General features: G+C 46.0%; 1 protein-coding gene across 2 annotated transcripts in view; it reads right to left on the bottom strand.

Annotated features, from left to right (window-relative positions):
• Positions 1 to 19,946, bottom strand: part of SLC13A3 (solute carrier family 13 member 3) — a 94,704-nt gene that overhangs the window by 14,792 nt on the left and 59,966 nt on the right. Inside the window, exons 6-11 of one of the 2 annotated variants that reach the window (XM_027078145.1) lie at positions 19,098 to 19,283; positions 16,788 to 16,913; positions 12,187 to 12,282; positions 11,107 to 11,211; positions 6,661 to 6,758; positions 1,343 to 1,455 (exon numbers count right to left, since the gene is read on the bottom strand). In XM_027078145.1, coding sequence (XP_026933946.1) covers positions 1,343 to 1,455; positions 6,661 to 6,758; positions 11,107 to 11,211; positions 12,187 to 12,282; positions 16,788 to 16,913; positions 19,098 to 19,283 — 724 coding nt within the window. The remainder of the gene's footprint in view (positions 1 to 1,342; positions 1,456 to 6,660; positions 6,759 to 11,106; positions 11,212 to 12,186; positions 12,283 to 16,787; positions 16,914 to 19,097; positions 19,284 to 19,946) is intronic. The other variant, XM_027078146.1, reaches the window with a different exon arrangement.

Below are 19,946 nucleotides of genomic sequence, written 5' to 3'. Positions count from 1 at the left end.
ACAGCAACAGTATCTACTTCAACTGTGTCTTTGAAGATTAACAGAGTCAGTATTTGCAAAGTGCTTCCTGAGGTGCCTGGCACTTGGGAAGTTCTCAAGATTGAGCCGTTAGGAGGCTGGACTCTGAAATCAGACGGACTGGAGTTCGAACCCCACCCCTTAAGCAGAGGGCAACTGTATGACCTTAAGAGAATTGCTTCATTTTTCCAGGCCTCGGTTTTTCTACCTGGAAAATGGGTATAAAAATATTCCCGGGACTTCCCTGGTGGTGCAGTGGTTAAGAATCCGCCTGCCAGTGCAGGGGACATGGGTTCGAGCCCTGGTCCGGGAAGATCCCACATGCTGCAGAGCAACTAAGCCTGTGCGCCACAACTACTGAGCCTGCGCTCTAGAACCCATGAGCCACAACTACTGAGCCCACGCACCTAGATCCCGTGCTCTGCAACAAGAGAAGCTACCGCGATGAGAAGCCTGCTCACCGCAACAAAGAGTAGCCCCCGCTCGCTGCAACTAGAGAAAGCCTGCGTGCAGCAACAAAGACCCAACATGGCCAAAAATAAAAAAAAATAAAAAAATAAATATTCCCCAACCCTGAGAGCCAGTGTGAGGATTCAATGAGATAATATGTTATGACACATGTTGGACACTGAAGCTGCACTTCCTCTGAGCAGGGCTGGCTGTGCTGAGACTGTGTGCCTTCGGAAATTCTGCTCTGTCAGTGCCTCACTCGCCTCAGTCTAGTCCCAGCTCTGCCCCTGTGCTCACAGAGCCCTCTAGAATAACATTAATAGTAACACCAAGTAATTAATATTCACAACACCTAACATAGCGGTCAAGAGCATAGGCTCTAGAGCCAAACTACCTGGATTCTTATCCTGAGTACATAGCTGTGTGGCTTCAGGCAAGTTACTTTACCTCCCTGTGCCTCAGTTTCCTAATCTATAGAATGGGGATAACGATGGCATCTATCTCATAGGCTTGCTGGGAAGTTTAAATGAGATATGTGTAAAGCACGTTGAACAGTGCCTGGTACAGGGTGAGCCTGCTAGGGTGTTACTCCTCTGTGCCCACAGGACCCTCTAGTCATATTAGTAGTAGTACTAGTGTAATGCTCATTGCAAGCTCCTTGAGATTCTACATCGTACCTTTTTTCTCTCTTTCTGGGCAGCGCCAGGCACAGCAGGGAGCTGTGAGGTGTCAACCACGATGACCCTCATGTGGCAGATGGGGAATCTGTGGTGCCCACGGCGCCCGTGTAGTCTGCTGCCTCTGCTCTCGCACCTGCGGCTGCCCCGGGACCGGCACTCACCTCCCCAGGCTGCAGCCTGCCTGCTGCTCTTACCTCACAGCCTTTGGCCATGGCGAAGCCCCCTCCCAGGAGAAGGATGATGTTCCAGGGCACCGTGTCCTGAGCCTTCTTCCATGTCAACAAGGGCTCTGTCTCTGTGTTGGGAGCTGGGCAGAGAGAAGACACTTAGCCTGGGAGGGGACACCCTTCCCCTCCGGGCAGGGAGGGGACCCAACACACATTCAGGACAGTCAGCCGGAGGAGGAGATACCGGCCCCAGCAGCCCCATCTTGGTGGGGACACTCAGGGGTCTCCAGGAAGCCACAATCTGGCTCCAGCGTCTGATTTGGGGTGTCTGCTCTACTCAGAATGCAGCTTGAGAATCTTCTGGAACTGGGCAGTCCACACGCAGAACATCCTTTAAATCTCGTGACAAGCCCCTCTGGGTAAGTACTATTTTCACTCTCATTTACAAGAGAAAAGGCCCTCTTTGTAACTGAAGGTGTACAGGGAGGGAAAAAAGAGGAAGGAAATGCAGGAGAATAGAAACCAAGGGAATGTTTGGTCCACGGGAGTACAGGATGATTTGTATTTCTTCAGAAGCAGCCACGTCTGCAGGAGTTAGAACAAGGGGTCGGCAAATGTCTTCTGTAGCGAGTTGGAGGGTGACTAATTTAGGCTTTGCAGGCCTCTGTTGCAGCAAGGCTGCCACGGTAGCATGAAAGCGCCACAGACAAAACGGACACACGTGGGTGTGGCAGTGTTTCCATGAAATTCTATTGACAGAGTGGGTGGCAGCCCGATTTGGCCCACGGGCTATAGTTTGTCATCCCTGCATTGAGAGCATCCTCCTGGACCCTGGCTCCCTGTGTGCCCTTGAAACGTGACCTTGCCTCTAAGCCCCCATATCCTCAGCCAATACCCGACACAATAATCGTACCTGGGGGTTCTCGTGGGCACTGATGAAGCAACGAGGGAGCTGTGAGTGGAGGGACGTTTCTGTTGAGTTTGCAGCCGTATCCCAGCGTCCCTGACTGACACCTGGAAGTCACTCCATAAGTACTTGTCGAATAATATATTCAACTCACACAGCCCAGTGCCTGGTGCCGAATAAGCACTCCTGAACTGGCACTCTTCACCGCGGGCTGCCAGCGGCCTCTCTGGAGGAGGATGGGTCTGGCCCATTCACAGCAGTTCGCCCTCTGTCAGGACAGTTCCTGGTTTAGTACCCATTGATATTTTGTTTCCCCTTTTCAGTGTTTTTCAAAATTGTACACCGTGGTTTTCTAAAACAAAAGTTAATAATTGGATAATAAAGACAATCAAAGCTACTTAATAAAGGCCCTCCCCTAGATAATTTGCAGCCCTTGGGTGTACCCAGGCGGTTCTGATGTCACAAACCGCCAGGGGATTCTTGGGCCAAACACAATGTATGATTTAAGCCCAGAACTCGAAGAGGCAGCTGGAGATGTCAGGAGGCCCAGCCCTCTGCCTTCAGGCAATAAAATAGCATTTAATTAAAGAGACAGCCAAGGTCTGAAAAAGTAAAGTGACTCACTTTTCAGGGCCGGACAGGGGAGGCAGAAGGCCCTGAGATGAGTTTAATATAATGCAGGTGAAGTGAGTTAAGTGGTGAGTGCTTATAAGACTGCTCACCATATGGTAATGGCAATTAACGTTAGCTGCTATTGCCTTTATTATTTTCCCATCCAACCATGCCCTTGCCACTATTTCTCATACGTGCAGCCTCTAACTGTCTAAATTTCTCACTTCCACGTTATGCCAGCTGCCTTCTAGAGCAGGAGCTGAAAGCACAGGCTTTGAGGTTGAACTAGAAAGAATTCAATCCTGGCTCTGCCGTTCGGCTATGTGACTTGGGCTAGTGGCTCTGCCTCTCTGAGGCTCAGTGTCCTTATCTGCGAAAGGGAGCAGCAGTACCTTCTCAGAGACCAGCTGGGAAGATGACACGGGCCCATGTATGCAAAGGGCTCAGCCCAGGATGTGGCCCAGAGCACGTCCTCGGTCATTTATTTAACAAGTGTATATTGGGGACCTACCATGTGTCAAGCACTCTTCTAGACACTGCGGATATGGGAGTGGTGAAAACAGAGAAAACCCCGCCCACTGGAAAACTTATATTCCAATAAGTGAGGCAGGTGATAAATCAATAAATGTATAATGTTGGGACACTGTATGTGCTATGAAGAAAAAGAAAATACAGGAAAGGGACAGAGTGACAAAGGAGGGGTGCTTTTAATAGATGGTGTAGTCAGAGAAGGCTTCTCTGGAGATATCTGGAGGAAGAGCTTTTTGGGCAAAGAGGAAATGGAAGCTGTCATCATCCACATGGTGGCCATCTTCCTCCTCCTCCTCAACGACACCCTCCACCTCCTCTTCCTCCTCCTCACCGTCCACATCACCATCCACATCATTGTCATCATCATCAACAACATCGTCATCATCATCATCAACAACATCGTCATCATCATCAACATTGTCGTCATCATCAACAACATCGTCATCATCATCAACATCGTCATCATCAACAACATCGTCATCATCATCATCAACAACATCGTCATCATCATCAACATCGTTGTCATCATCAACAACATCGTCATCATCATCAACATCGTCATCATCATCATCAACATCGTCGTCATCATCATCATCGTCAACCACAAGCACAGTGCCTGGCACATAGTAGGCAGGGCATCAATACTTGCTGAGTGACCATAAAGGGAGTTGCAAGTGCAACTCAGATCCATAGAAGAATGGAAGACAGTGGGTAAGATAAGAAAATCAAGGTTGGCTTGGATGTCTGGGTTCCACCTCCTGTCTCTTTTTAACTAGCTGTGTGACCTTGATCAAGTCACTTTCTCTCCATGGAAACTGACTGACCACTCTCTAAGGCTGCCTGTAAGACATGGGTGTTGAGTACTAGAAAGCATCATTTCGGCCAAGTCTGCACGGGCCCACTGGTTGCCGAAGGATGGGCAGTGTGGGTGGAATTCCCTCTCCCCACCCACTGGGCAACACTGAAAACTCCAGTTTAAAGAACCCTCAGCTGAGGCAGGATGCTACACTCCATGGGCCAGATCCAACCTAGAGATGTGTTTTAACACTACTGGATGGGCCCACATAGTATTCGTTTTCCAGTGTTAGCTGCCAAAGTTTAAAATCAGGGAGATTTCATAAATTCCAGATTCTCTTAAAAAATCAGCAAATCTGGCAAAACTAGTCGTGCTTTCCTACACGGGGACAGTCAGGGAGACTGAGTAACAGCTGCTCCCTTTATTTGGACGTTGGCTTGGCTGTTTTCCACAGATCCCACCAGGCTCTGACACTGAAGGTCTTGCCAATTACCATCATCCTCTGCTGCTGTTTTCCTTGTAATACAGAAACTGTCCTCTGTTTCAAAAATGTGAAAGGAGAGATGGACAGGGAGGGCCAAGTTTCACCAAACACATTCTCCTGCATCCAATCAGCGGCACACAAAAATGTTATGTGGCGTTTGCGTTTGGACATGTCCTAGAGAACTGCTAAAGCCAGGGGTGAAAAGTGACTAAGGGCCCCACTCACTTCCTAACTGGGAAAGCAAGGCCCAGAGGGTACAGGAACTTTCTCAAGGTCACCCAGCAAATTCGTAACAGAGCTGGGATTCCGCACATGTATGCCATAGTGCCCTCCCCACAGTCCCAGCTGAGAGGAAGCTCTGGGCCTTATGAGCCCACCCACAGGTGACAGAACCATGGCTGGGCACCTGATCTAGAGCAGCCAGGCCACAGGCTGGCCAGGAAACTATGAGGCCACGAGGTGACACAGTAGGAAGAGATCTGCTTTTATAAGAACAAGCTGGACCAAGCAGTTTCTGACTCAGAAGCATCAGTAGGAAGTAGAGAGACAACTCGGTGAAGAGAAGTGATAACTGAAGATGCGAGAGCGGACAGAGAGAGAGGGCCGGGTGATATGGAGGCCGTGAGCGGGCTGAGTTCTGAGGAAGCAGAACGTGTGAGGAAAAAGGTACTGTGAGGGGGCAGTGGCTGGAGGGAGCAGACACACCCGGAGACGGAGCAAAGCCTTTAAGAGAGTAGCTGCTACGAGGAAGCAGAAGGTGTGTGGGACTCCATGCTTCGAGAGACAGAAACAGGAGGCAGGAAGTAGCCGGAGCAGTGGGATTAGGTACTGTGAGGGAAAGGGCACTACCCCACAAGGGAACAGCAGTTACAATGAAGCGGGAACTCGGATGAAGAAAAAGCCACCGAGATGCCACAACTCAGAAGCAGTAGAAACTCTGAACGGACCAAGAAATGATACCGAGAGTGGATGGTGAGGAAAGCTGGCTGGCCACAGACAGAGAAGCAGAGAGGAAGAGAAAAACTGAATCCCGTTCAGTGGCAGAGCCTCAGGGGCCACAGCCTAAGCCTCCTCGAGGTCCAGCTCTGCTACAGTCTGTGCGCCCCTGGGAAATCGGCTCCCTACTGGTCTGTACGCCGCACTGCACACACACAAAACCCCACTCCTCCTGGAAACCGGAGCTGTCCTGTGTAATACGCTATTGTTTTCCAACAATAGAAGATAGTTGGATTATGACCTCCTAGTTCCTGACTCCTGGTCCAGAGCTCATCCCACTACCCCAGATGGAGATGGGCCAGTCACAGCCTCTGTCACAGGTGGCAGGCGTTGGCACCTTCTTCTGCAGACACCGGCTGGAATTCCGGTGGGGTCACAGATTGGTGATCTGAAGGCCAGCCTACAGGCAGGTTGGTGTGGAGGGCTCAGTGATTCCCCGAGGCTGAATTTGAATGCCTATAGCCAGTTTTGCCTCAGTTCCCCCACCACTTGCTATCCATTTAAACCCAGCTTGAGGTTTTCATCTCCGGGCCCTTAGGCAACTGACTTGCAACTCCTGCTTTGGGCCCAGAGTTTTTCTGGGCAAAGTCGAGGCTACTGTATAGGTACTTATATGACTAAAGAAAATATTAATAGATGTCCGCAAACCTCTTATTGAAGAAATTAAAAACATTTTGTTTGTGGACACAAATTTGAATTGCATGCCACGTTCACGAGTCATGAAATATTTTTCTTTTGATTCTTTTCAACCATTTTAAGAATGTGAAAGCCATTATTCTTAGCTCACAGGCGGTATAAGCACAGCCAGCCAGCTGGATTTGGCCCATGGACTATAATTGCTAATCCCTGCCCTGGACTGTCACCTCTGGCAGCACTGAGTACCCAGACATGGTAAATGCTCAGACAGGGCAAGGGAAGAAGCAGCACCACGTGATTAGTACAATAGGGCTGTCAGTCCACCTTCAGGCCACTGATTACCACGCTCCAGGCCACCGACACCGCAGCCTTGCCCACCTTACCTTTAAAGTCAAACCACCACTTGAGAGATGGCTTTTGGGACGGGAAGAAGAACAAGACGGTGACAACGGACACGCCAGTGACAGCATCAGAAATAAACCTACAATGACAAGGCCCCAAAGCATGTGACCCTGGGCATCTCAGCAGGTCAAGGTTTGGCAGATTTGCAAATGAGGATTTGTCGAAGGGAATTAGGCCCACCGTGAAGGGAACACTGTCGGAGGCCACCGGATTCTGTTCTGCACTGCAATCAGCAGGGATGCAACCACCCATGGATGCAGAAGCTCTTTATCCACTGCTGCCTGGGGCATTTAGACTCTGCTTGGGCCAAACAAATGTTTATCCTCCCATTTCAAGGATCCTAGGAAGAGGGACTTGATCAAAGAGGGGAGAATCTGAGAGCCACAGAAGGTTGGGGTCTATGGTACCCCCATGCGTCACCATAACCGGGGCTCCTGTAACAGTCCTGTATGTATTTGTTCAGCTCCTGCTTGCATCCCTCCTGGGATGGGCAGCTTAGTACATGGAGAGGCAGCCCATTCACACCAGCAGAGCTCAGATGGAGCCCACCTCATAGCCCCTCAAAACCTCACTACCACCTTCCAAGGATCCATAACATGTCCTATGGAGACGTTAAGCCCACAGAAGTCTCAGAAACAGCCCTTGAGGGCAGGCATCTTCCATTTCAGATGAGGAATCTGAGGCTCAAAGAGCAATAGCAACTTGCTCAGGGCCAGACCATAGGCTGTAGAGGAGATGGCCTTGAACTCAGATATATCTGGCTTCAAGTTCAATGAGGCACAGAGCCAAGTGCCAACAAAAGGGCCTTCAGCCCACATATTGGGACTAAGAGTATTCAAACAGCCAGGAAACTGGAAAAGATGGTTAATATCACTGTAATAGAGAAATACAGATCAAAACACATGCTAACAGACAGGCAAAACGTGAAGAGGGCGATAATATCTAATGAGGATGTTGAGAAACACATGCTGGCAATACATTTCAAAACTTTACATGTGAATACCCCTTAATCCAGCTGTTGTACCTCTAGGAATTTATCCTCAGGAAATAATTGGGCTCTTGTACACAGATTATGTACCGGGATGTTCATTATTGATAAGATTAGAAAAAAATGGAGGATTTTTAGTAGGGACATGTTTAAATACACTGTGTATTACAATATATATAATGAAATACCCCTCAGCTGTTCAAAAAAAGGATAAAAGATATTATCAATTGTTACATTTGACATGGAAATACAACCAAGTTACCTTGTAAATTAAAAAAAAAAAGCAAGTTTTTATCTGCAGTATTGGACACGATCCAAAAAGGATTTAATTGGTTAAATTAAGATGCGCCCATTCTATAGACTACAATGCACTGTTTAAAAAGAATGACGTGGGTCAGAAATAGCAGGTTGTCTATGATCGTATTATTGTATTTTCCAATTTTTTGTTATATGTAAACATATATGTATGTGTGTATATATTAATATGGGTTGTGTGTGTGTATCTGAAATGTTATACACCAAACTGTTAATTGTGATAATCTCAGGGGAATGAAGGAAAACTAACTTTTACTTTTTCAATTTAGCATTGTTTGAGTTTTTTATAATGAGCATAATTTTGTAACTAAACAACAAAGAAAAAAGCGGATCACAAATACTATGTTTCATGTATATGTATAACTGAATCACTTTGCTGTACACCTGAAACTATCACAACATTGTTAATCAACTCTACTCCAATATACAATAAAAAGTTAAAAAAAACAACAAATACTATGTTTACTGTAATCACATTTCTGTTTAAAAAATTCTTGTGTTTGCTAGGCTTCTTTTTAGTGAGTTTGCATGTGTTTTAAAATTAGTTGTACTGAGGTATAATTAACATGCCATAAAATGCACCCATTTTAAGGATATAGTTCAATGAGTTTTGACTAATGTATACGGTCCTATAACCACCAATGCGATCACGATGTAGAACAGTTCCCAGACAGGCATTTTTTAAGTCAGAAAAAAGACATACATCAGAACTGCAGACTGAGGTTCTAAGTGATTTTCACTATTGTTGGAATGTTTATAACACCAGATTTCATTTGAAAAAAAACCCAAAGTACCTACATTTTGGAAAAATAAAAGAATGGTAATAAGAGCCACTTCTTTTGGCTCCATGATATTATATTGTTTCTTCCTCTTAAGAACCCTCATGAAATTGGAACGTGTATCCCCCATTTTACCAGGGGTCGGGGGAGTGTGAGGCTCAGAGGGTGAAGTGTGTAGGGCTGCTCTATCCAGTATGGTCACCATGAGCCACATGTGTCTATTGGACACTTGAAATGTAACAAGACTAAATGTGGCAAGTGTAAAACACACATCAGATTTTGAAGATTTAGTGTGGAAATAATGATGTAAAATAGCTCAACAATAATTTATTATATGGATTACATATTGAAATGATATAGTGTTAAATAAAATACATTATTCAAATTAATTTCATCTGTTTGGGTTTTTTTTACTTTTTTATGTGACTACTAAAAAATATAAAATCACATTTGTGGTTCACATAACATCTCTATTGGATGGTGCCAATCAAAATCATCAGAGCTCACCAAATCCAGAGGACGTATCTTCCATCTAATCGTGTTCTAACTCACACCAGAATTTGACACATTTGTCCACTCACTCTTTCCTTAAACACTCCCCTCTCTTGACCTGCGCTAGTCCGTTGCTCCAGTGTTTTCCCCCTACCTCGCGGACTGCTTCTTCTCCATTTTCTCTAATGGGATCATTCTCTACCCAGCTCCTAAACGCTGGGGTTCCTCAGAGTCTTCTCTACGCTCCTATATGCTTTCCCTGGCTGAGCCCATCAATTCCTAGGGATTTAAATTGGAAATTTATATGGTGACCCCCGGATTTATATCTTCAACCTGACTCCTCTGAGCTTCAGGTTTGCGCGTCCAACTACCCTTTGCAGTATTTGAAAGGCATTCTAGACTTGACATGTCTAAAACAACTGCAAAATGGAATTGTTGATAAGCCACCCCCAACCCCCTAAAGAAATGTTATTCTCCAACTACCCACCTGTGCAGGTACTCCTTTCCCTCATGCCCCCAAATCCCACCCAGTAGCAAGTCCTATCATTTCCAACTTTGAAATATATCTTGTCTGCTCCATCTCCATTGCCTCCACTTTCATTCAAGCCATCGAAGCTTTCATCCTCAACCAGGGTTCAGTAAACATCTCCTATAAAGGGCACGCAATACGAAAACAGCCACAGACAATACGTAAATGAATAGGTGTGGCTGTGTTCCAATAAAACTTTATTTGTAGATACTGAAATTTGAATTTCATATAATGTTCACGTGCCACAAAATGTTTCCCCTAGCCACTTAAAAACATTAAAAAAAATTCAAAAACAAGCGGTGGACCAGATTTGGTCCATGAGCCTTGGTTTGACGACCGCTGGGGTCATCTAGGTGGTGCTATAGCTCCTAACTGTTCTCCCCACCTATATTTTGCCCCCACTATCCATTCCCTAATAAATACAGCTAACATGTGATTGAGCTCTTTCTAGGTGCCAGTCTAATCACTTGACATGTATTAGCTCACTGCTCCTTAGAACAATTCAATGAGAATTGGACTATTTACAATACCATTTTACAGATGAGAACGCTGAGGCACAGAGAGATTAAGTACCTTAAAACCCTCCAATAGCTTGCTACTGATCTCCCATTAAAAAAAAAAAAAAAAACAAGACCAAAACTCTTAGCATATCCAACAAGACCCTTCATGGTCTGGTCCTCACCTGCCCTTCCAGTCACATGTCTGCCAATTTGCCTCCCTCCCACCAGGCTCTGGTTACACTGGGCTTCTTTCAGTTCTTCAAATGTTGATTTCCACCTCAGGCTTTTAGTAGATATTCCCAGTGTGTCTCTAATTTTTACTCTTCCTAAACTTTGGTTCTTTCCAGAACCTATCCAAAGTCAATGCCCCCCAGTCCATTCTTTGAGAGTATAACCCTCTCACTCCTTCTTTCACAGCACTCATTACAATTTGCAGTTATTTTGTTGTCTATTTGTTTTTATCTCTGTCCCCAGCTGCTGGCATAATGTTTAACAAAAAATAGGTGCTCGATAAAAGTTGTTTGAGTGAATGAATGAATGAATGACGTGTTCAGGGTTGCACAGTTTGTAAGTGGCGGAGCTGGCATTCGAACCCAGTTCTGTCTGATTCCAAAGGCAAAGCTCTTAACACAGGAGACGCTAAATGTTTTATCATCCAAACCTAAACACTTTTGAGGGCAAAAGAAGGAACTGTTAATAATTACATGGGATGAGAGGTGGAAACCTAGCCCAGTTCTCCCCAGCTACACTGCCTCCTCAGCTCCGGCGGCCCAGCCCCGAGTCTTCCCTGTTGGACTCCATCCCATGGGTCCCCAGAGTCTCACCCAGGGGTGAAGAGGCTGGCCCAGCCAGGGATGAACTTCGGGTCCCGGGAGAAGAGGAGGATGGCGAATATGCAGAAAAGGATGAACACGGCCTGTTCGGCAAACCTGTGGCACAGAGATGCAGACACCATTGTGACGGTGGGCTGTGGCTGGACCACAGCACAGGAAGCCCTCAGGCAGGGGCCCACTGGGTGTGACTGGGCCAGGCCCTACCTCTGAAAGCTGGAAGTAGTTCACTCCCCAGGTGGTCCCGAGAGTGAGGGGAGTGGTGTCCCAGGTGTAAGTGATTCCTTTCCTGGGGCTCCCATGCTGCCCTAGGATCCTTCCTGAGCATCAGGCACCCCTCCCCACAAACCATTCATATCACTCCCGCTGGGAATTTCCCATAGTCCTAGGGACAATCCAGAGAGAGAAAGAAGTGAAACAGAGACAGAGTCAGAAAAGCAGAGAGAAAGGAAACTGACAGAAACAGAGAGGTAGGCAAAGAGAGAGGAACAGTCATACATACAGAGGGGGACAGACACAGAGAGGGACAGACATGGAGAGAGCGGTAGACAGAGGCAGAAAGAGAGAATCCCTAAATGTTGCAGCAAATATCTACCCAATGTGCCCATTTCACAGATCAGGGAGCAGGGCCCAGAGAGGGTTAGTGCCTTGCCCAAGGCTACACAAAAAATTAGTGGCAGAGTCAGACCTTGTGTGAAGGCCTGCTAACTCTTAGTTATTTTCACTACATGAGAAATATGCGCGAAACAAGCTTCTGGAAGCCACCCAAGGCAGCATCCGGTATTCCATGAACCAGGAAGGAAAGTGTGCATTAGGCAGGAAGGTGACAGGTTCCCCCTCCAAGTTCAACCTGAGAGGCTTACTGGTCCTCAGGGTATCTACCCCAGCGACAGGGCAAGAGCTGACTGTGTAAGTCATCTCCCTACCCTCCATCTCTAGGCTCCCAGGCCGTTGGTCCTGAAATCCCCTTGGGACTCAGTCTCCAAGGGGGTCAGGGATTAAGTCAAGAGGTAGCTGTCTTGAAAGTCTAGTACCTGGCTCTCTCCCCGCCCTGAGAACCCCTGTGCCACGTACTTGATGGGCCCCAGGTTCTGGAATTCCTCCTGAATCATGGCTCGAGCCCTACTTTCTGCATCACTTCTGATCTCAGATTTCTTCTTCCTCCAGCCCCTGAAACAGAAAGTGGGGAGGTTAGGAGCGGCCACTGCAGTCTAACTGGCGTCTCATCTACCCCACCACCATCTGGCCAGGTCTCACTATCTCTGCTTTGGAGACTCTGCAACAGCCTGCTGAGTGGTCGGCCTGCCTCTATGTTCCCTTTCTAAAATCTGTTCTGCCCACCTATAGCCTGGATAGTCTTCTAAAAATGTGAAACTGATCATATGGCTCCCAGGCTTAAAATCCTTTAGGGGGTCAAACAGACTCATGAATAAACAGATAAACCAAGGAAATAAAATAGAAAGTCCAGAAATAGACAAAACCATAAATGGGGATTCAATCTATGATAAAGTTGGTATCCCAGCTTGGTGTAGAAAAGATGACCTATTCAGTCATTGATGTTAGACATACAGATCAATGGAATCGAACTGAGAGTCCAGAAATAAACCCACATTTCTACGGTCAATTGATTTTTGATAAGGGTACCAACACCATTCAATGGGGAAAGAATAGTCTTTCAACAAATGGTGTTAAGACCACTGGATAGCCACATGCAAAAAGATGAGCATGGACCCTTACCTCATACCACATACAAAATTTAACTCAAAATGGATCAAAGACCTAAATAGGAGAAGAGCTAGACCTGTAACATTTTTTCGAAGAAAACATAGGGTAAATTTTCATGGCTTCAGATTAGGCAAATATTTCTTAGACGTGATACGAAAAGCACAAGCAACCAAAAATAGATAAATTGACTTCATTAAAATTAAAAACGTTTGTGTGTCAGTAAATGGTATCAGGACAACTGGATGGCCATCTGGAACAACAAAAAAAAGTTGGATCCAAACCTGTACCCCAAGGTTGGATCCTTACACTGCACCCTAAGGATAAGCTCCAAATAGATAAAAAATTTAAACATAAAAAATATTAAAACACTAGAAGAAAACATGGGATTATTCTTTTATAACTCCTATAATGGAAAGACCTTTCTAACTATAATTGAAAATTCAGAAGACACATAAGAAAAGATTGATAAATTCATCTACATAAAATGTTTCTAAAAAATCCTGCATGGAAGAAAGCACTATAATCAAAGTAAAAAATCAGGAAAAAATATTTGCAACTCATACTCAAAATAAGCACTAACCTTTCAATATAGAAAGAGTACTCGAAATCAATAAAACCAAGACCAACAATCAATTTTTTAAATGTACAAAAGATATAAACACACAGTTTAACAATTCACAAAAAAGGAAATACCAGGGTCTCCCATGAATATATGAAAAGTTTTCATATTGCTCCTCAATATGAAAAGTTTCTCAAAATTACTTCTAAAATAAACGCAAATTATTTTTCTCTTATCAGATTGGCAAAAATCCACTTTGCTGCATGGAAACAGACACTCTCATACATTGTAAATGGGGGAACAAATTAGTGCAATTCCTATGGAGAACGACTGGACAATATCTATTCAGATAAAGTGTTTATTCTCTGAGCCAGAAATCCCTCCTATGGGGCTTCCCTGGTGGCGCAGTGGTTGAGAATCTGCCTGCCAATGCAGGGGACACGGGTTTGAGCCCTGGTCCGGGAAGATCCCACGAGCCGCGGAGCAGCTAAGCCTGTGCGCCACAACTACTGAGCCTGCGCTCTAGAGCCCGTGAGCCACAACTACTGAACCCGCGTGCCACAACTACTGAAGCTCACACACCTAGAGCCCGTGCTCCGCAACAAGAGAAGCCACCCCAATGGGAAGCCCGCACACCGCAACGAAGAGTAGCCCCTGGTCGACGCAACTAGAGGAAAGCCCGCGCTCAGCAACAAAGACCCAATGCAGCCAAAAATAAATTAATTAATTAATTAAAAAAAAAAAGAAATCCCTCCTATGGAAATCTACCTTACAAAAATACCTGTTACTATACAAAATGGTATCTGTCAGGGAGACCAGTCACCAGAAAATATATAGTATCTGCTTGTATTTGCTTATGGAAACTCTGGAAGATTACCCGAGAAACCAATAAAAGTGGATACCTGTTTGGGAGGGATGTATTGGGTGACTGGGTAATCGAAGGCATGGCTGGGAAGAATTCTCACTGCGTACCTCTTTGTATTGTTTTTGATTTTTGAACCATGTGTATGTGTTGCTTATCCAAATTAAACAAATAAATGCTTTTTAAAAAACTCACAACGGTTCTTTTTTGTGAAGATCCATGTCCCACAAGGCCCTCAGTGATCTAACCCAGGGTTTGTCAGTCTTGGAGCTCTTGACAATATTGGGGCAGGATCATTCTTTGTTGTGAGGTGGGATAATTCTTTGGTGTAGGGGGCTGACTTGTATGTTGTAGAATGTTTCGCAGCACCTCTGGCCTCTACCCCATGGACCCCAGGAGTACTTCCTTGGCTGTGACAAGCAAAATGTCTCCAGACGTTGCCAAAAGTCCCTGGGTCGGGGTGAGGTTGGGGGGAGGTAAAATCATGCCCAGTTGATCATTTTGCCTCATGGCCCACAAATCTCCCTCACACCCTGAACTCAGTCCCTTTAACCTTTTTTCATTTGCAGAAGACCCCTTGCTACCTCTGGCCTGGGGGCCTTTGCACTCATTGCTCTATCTGCCCGGAATGCTCTTCATCACCCCTATCTCCTTCTCCCCTTTACTGGGTTAATCTATTCACTCTTCCTATTCCTGTTCCAAACGCACTTTCCCAAGGAAGCTCTCCTGCCCTCCCAGTAAGGTGAGAGCCCTCTAGCGTGCACCATCAGATCTCACCATCCATTTCCCTCCCAGCACTAATCATGACTGGTATTTCTGCTTTGATTAGTTGTTCACTGTCTGTCTCCCCCAACCTAGACTGCAAGCTCCCCAAGGGCAGGAGCGCCTCAGCCTTGCCCAGGGGCTGCATCCTCAGCACCTGTGTGACAGCATCAGGCACGTAGCAGATGCTCGGTGGATACTTGCTGAAGGAAGGTGGTGTCATGGGATTAGCCGGAACCTTTCCTGCTACCCACCCAGCAACACCTCTCTCACTGGGCTTCCCTCCACCTACATTTCCTTCATCACAGCCTCCTCCGAGACCAAGTATTGCAGATGTCCAAGGAACAGGCAGACAGGAGAAAGGGGCTCTGTTTCAGGCTCAGCACTGGGCAGTTTTCGCACTCTCCCTCATTTAGACTTTATTTTAGGTGTAGCTCATTATTATCCCCCATCTACAAGTGAAGAAATTAAAGAACTAAAGGCTCAGGGAGGTGACAGAGTTGCTCAAGGTCATGCAGAACCATGATGTGAACTCTGGTTTATCTGAGTCCAATGTCTGGGCTTGCTTCTCTCGGCTAAGCTGGGCTTTGAACCCTGAGTTTCTGCTCTGAGGGATCAAGGAACACCACGATCAGAGCCTTTCTAGTCTCAAGGTGTTTTCACATCTCTTTGATCCAGAGTAGCTCTTACTGGTCCCATTTTACAGATGAGAAAAATTAAGGCCCAGAGAGGTGAGGGGACTGAATCAGAGAATGACTTTATGACATGCCTGCTACCCCAGCCCTGAGCTGCAGCTCCTATTTTAGTATTCCCCAAACTCCAGGCATTCATAACCTACTTTCACAAACGTTCGTATAGCCACATACCACGGGGCTCGTGTTTCCTTAACATTTTCCTCCAACTAGACTCAGCATTTTAATTAAAGAAATGTATTTAAATGGAAAAATTTCTATCGCTCCCATACGTAGAAAACAAGAATCACTTGTCATACATAGAAAGTACCCACAGGGCTTCCCTGGTGGCGCAGCGGTTGAGAGTCCGACTGCCGATGCAGGGGACACGGGTTCGTGCCCCAGTCCAGGAAGATCCCTCATGCCGCAGAGCAGCTGGGCCCATGAGCCATGGCCGCTGAGCCTACGCGTCCGGAGCCTGTGCTCCACAACGGGAGAGGCCACAACAGTGAGAGGCCCGCGTACCGCAAAAAAAAAAAGAGTACCCACAAAAATAAAGACATGAAAGCAAAGCAAAATGGCTAGATACCACTGCTGGCTTTAGTCTCTGGGCCTGAGGCTTGCTCTTTCTTTTTTAAAAGGCTAATTTGGAAAGGTTAGAGAGTTAAAGTTTTTCCTCACCCTACTGAGACTTTCTCCCCAGCATAAGCAGATCGATTCTACATGAGTCGATAAAGGAATATTTTTCTCACTGTCTGAGTCAATGTTATTTGATACCTTGTCCTCATGACCCCCCAGACTCTCTCCTGTACTGAGGTCCTGTGAAATGGGAAACGCTACACACCTGCTTCTCTGATACGAGTGTGTACCTTACTTAAGTAACAACACTGTTAGTAATTATTGATGGTGAGCGACATTCACTGAGGGCCTGGGCTTAGCAGGCGAGTTCCCACAGCACCTGTAATCCCCACATCCCTGGGAGGCGAGGAGGACTACAGGCGCCACATCTGACATGAAACTGTAACGACTTAGGACGGCCACTCGCTACTGAGCACGGTTCATCCCGCCGCAAAGCTCAGGTGAAACACCAGGGTACCTCAGGGTTATCCCTCCATACAGGAAGGAGATCCAGAGCCAGCCCACCAACAGGAACATCAGCATAAGAGGGAAGGCGAAGACGAACCAGGAGCCGAAATTCACCACGTCGCACTGTGGGAAGAAACTGGAGAAAAGAGGGAGGTGAGAGCCCGCCGAGGTCAGCCACGCCGACGGATGCACATCTACTTTCAGACGAAAACTAAAGGAAGTATGCTAAATATTAACAGTGGGATTGAACGTCGTCCAAATTTTTCCTGTATTTTCTGAGTGTTCTATAATGTGTCTATATCGTGCATGATCAGAATAAACTCATAAAATGTATTTGGGGAGCAAAGGCCAAGGAGAACATTCAGGGCAGCCATCTCCCTGTCTCCCCAGGTTCCCCGATGGGGATTCAGAACCCCATATTAACCCCATATTCCTTTCAAATACCCTCCTTCCTGACCACAAGGTCCTAGCTCGTGCAATTAAATGTTGTATATGGTTTGCATGTAGTTTGCGTGCACTTTACTCAAAATCCTTCATGTTTGATACTTTTACTTACAGCTCCAGCATTTTCCCCCTAATTTCTTTTCAAGTCGGAACAAAGGCTTGCTCACATCAGAGCAGACAGGCAGCCTAAAAACCCTCTGATAGCAAATGCCCTCCCATTCTCCCCAATCCCCAACTCAGGACCAGCCCCTGAGGCCCCCGGAGTCCACGTCTTTCCTGTCCAGCCCTGGGGATGTGCTCCAGCAAGAACTAATACCCAAGACTCTGCTTTGTCCTCCCAGTCAACTGCCCCTTTGCCGGCACTTCCTGCTAAGGGAGGAGACTAAAGGGTCAGCCCGGATCGTCCTTACATCTGAAGCAGGGCCATCTCGGCTTCTGGTTTTCCAGTCTCACAGCCAAGTCTTGCTCAAAGAATGGAGACGAAAAGACACCGAAGGTTTGCAGTGGGCTGAAATCAATTGGGGAAATACTGCTACCTCCTGAATCAGAATCTCTGCAACTGAGATCCAAGGATATTTTTTTCACCCATGGCTGAGAATCACTGTTTTTCATCATACTCTTAAAATCAAAGGATTTGAGAACCTGAGAATATGGTGCAGGGTTAAGGTTTTAAAATTGGTTCATGAGGTAAGACATGGGCGTACTTAAGTTTTCTCATGAAAATAACTTTGACTACCCGCAAGTATAGTACTGATTTATGTACACCAAGCCCGCTCTCAGGAAGACCAACCGAACCAGCTTTCCCTCCATCATCCCAGTAAGTCCTTGATTCTTTGGTTGAATACCAGATAAAGAAGCTGGCCAGCACATGTGGCCATGTTGAATATCAAATAGTTTTGTTGCTGTTTGTTTGTCAAATACTTACAATCATAGATTAAATGCATCTCCACTGCAATGAAATCTTAGAAACCCCGCCTCTCAGAATCCTGGAATCTGAAAATACTTAGAATCTTGAAGGATTCTAAGGATTTTTTAAATCTTCAGACTAAGAGGTTTGGAATAATGGAATCAACGACAAGCCACCTTGTCGAATCCTTCTCTGATTCTCATGCCCTGACAGATGGCCACCCAGCCTCTGCTTGAACAGTTTCAGCGATGGGGAGATTTCACTTCTTGGCAGAATCCGCTCCACTGCTGGCCCGTGTGGCTGGTTGCAAAGCTTCTCACGGCACATCACAGCCACACGCCAACACCTCCCACTGGGGTTGGTTTTAGAAGGAGATGTCATATCGTGTCACCCCTCGGCTCTCAGCTCTCCTCTGACTCCCCATCTCACTTTTAGGAAGAGCCGCGTCCTTACAGTTGTTGCCTTAGTCTGGCCTCTTCTTACCTTATCCCCTTCTGAACCCCAGCCTGGCTGGGCTTTGTGCTGTTCCCCAGGACAGTCCCACCTTTGTACAAGCTATTCCCTCTGTCTGGGTTGCTGTTCCCTCCTGTGTCCACAGAGTTCATCCCCTCACTTCTAGGTCTCTGCTCAAATGTCACCATATCAGAGAGATCACACAACCATGACCAACCTACATAAAACAGCATCACTCCTGTCACCTCTACTCCATTATCCTGCTTTATTTCATAACTTGTCACACCAACATATTATATATTCCTTTGCTTTTTCCTGTATTGCTTGTCTCTCCCACCAGAATGGAAGTGCCCCAGAGTAAGGACTTTGCTGGGGTTTGTGCATCGCTGGGTCCCCAGAGCCTGGCCAATAGAAGACATTCAACAGACACCCCTGAATGTTGGATGAAGGAGGAGGAGAAGAATAGAAGGAACAGAAACCCCCGTGCTGGGGAGTGGGTGGGGCGCTGGCTTTTACCTCTTGAGCTGGCCAAGCAGGATGAGGTTGGGGGCCGTGCCCGTGAGGGTGGCGGTGCCCCCGATGCTGGCCGAGTAGGGGATGGAGATGAGGAAGCCCTTCCAGATGTTCCTGCGATATTCCTCCTCCTTCTTAGAGTTAGCCTGGAGATCCGTTGGAGCCTCCGCCTCCTCAGGACAGTCTTTGCTTTAAACAAATCCAAAGAGAAGCCATTCAGAAGACACTCAGAATTCCTGGCCTTATGGGGAAACACACTGCCCAGGATGGGAGAGCTAAGTGAACTTTCCAGAAGGCAATTGGCACAGGCTCCAAAAACCTCTAAAAATGTGCAACCCTTCAGCTTAAGTGTTCTAAGAAGTTGTCGTAAAGTAATAATTGGTATTAAATATAATTTAAATGGAAAACAACCTAAACATCCATCAAAAAGGGATTAGCTAAAAAAGATGATCCTCTTTCTGGATGGAATACCAACGCAGCTATTAAAAATGGTGATGTAGCAAGAGGGAAGAGATATGGGAACATATGTATATGTATAACTGATTCACTTTGTTATAAAGCAGAAACTAACACACCATTGTAAAGCAATTATACCCCAATAAAAATATTAAAAAAAAAAAAAAGGTGATGTAGATGGGCGTTTATTAAAATGGAAGATGTCCATTATATAAAGTGAAAAGGTAGGAAACAGCACTACTTAGTTTTTTATTTTAAAAATATGCACATATTTCATGAATATATGAATATTAATAAAAGTCTACAATGGTATACACAAAGTTGTTTTGGTGCCTTTCTTGGGGACGGAATTATGGATTTTTTCCCTCGTTTAGTTTTTATTTGTACTATCTGGGT

The sequence above is a fragment of the Aethalodelphis obliquidens genome, unplaced genomic scaffold, assembly GCF_003676395.1.
Source record: "Aethalodelphis obliquidens isolate GAN/ISIS:26980383/991018 unplaced genomic scaffold, ASM367639v1 scaffold42, whole genome shotgun sequence".
Classification (NCBI taxonomy): domain Eukaryota; kingdom Metazoa; phylum Chordata; class Mammalia; order Artiodactyla; family Delphinidae; genus Aethalodelphis; species Aethalodelphis obliquidens.
Note: the sequence above shows the minus strand (reverse complement) of the source record. Positions and strands in the feature narration are given on the sequence as shown.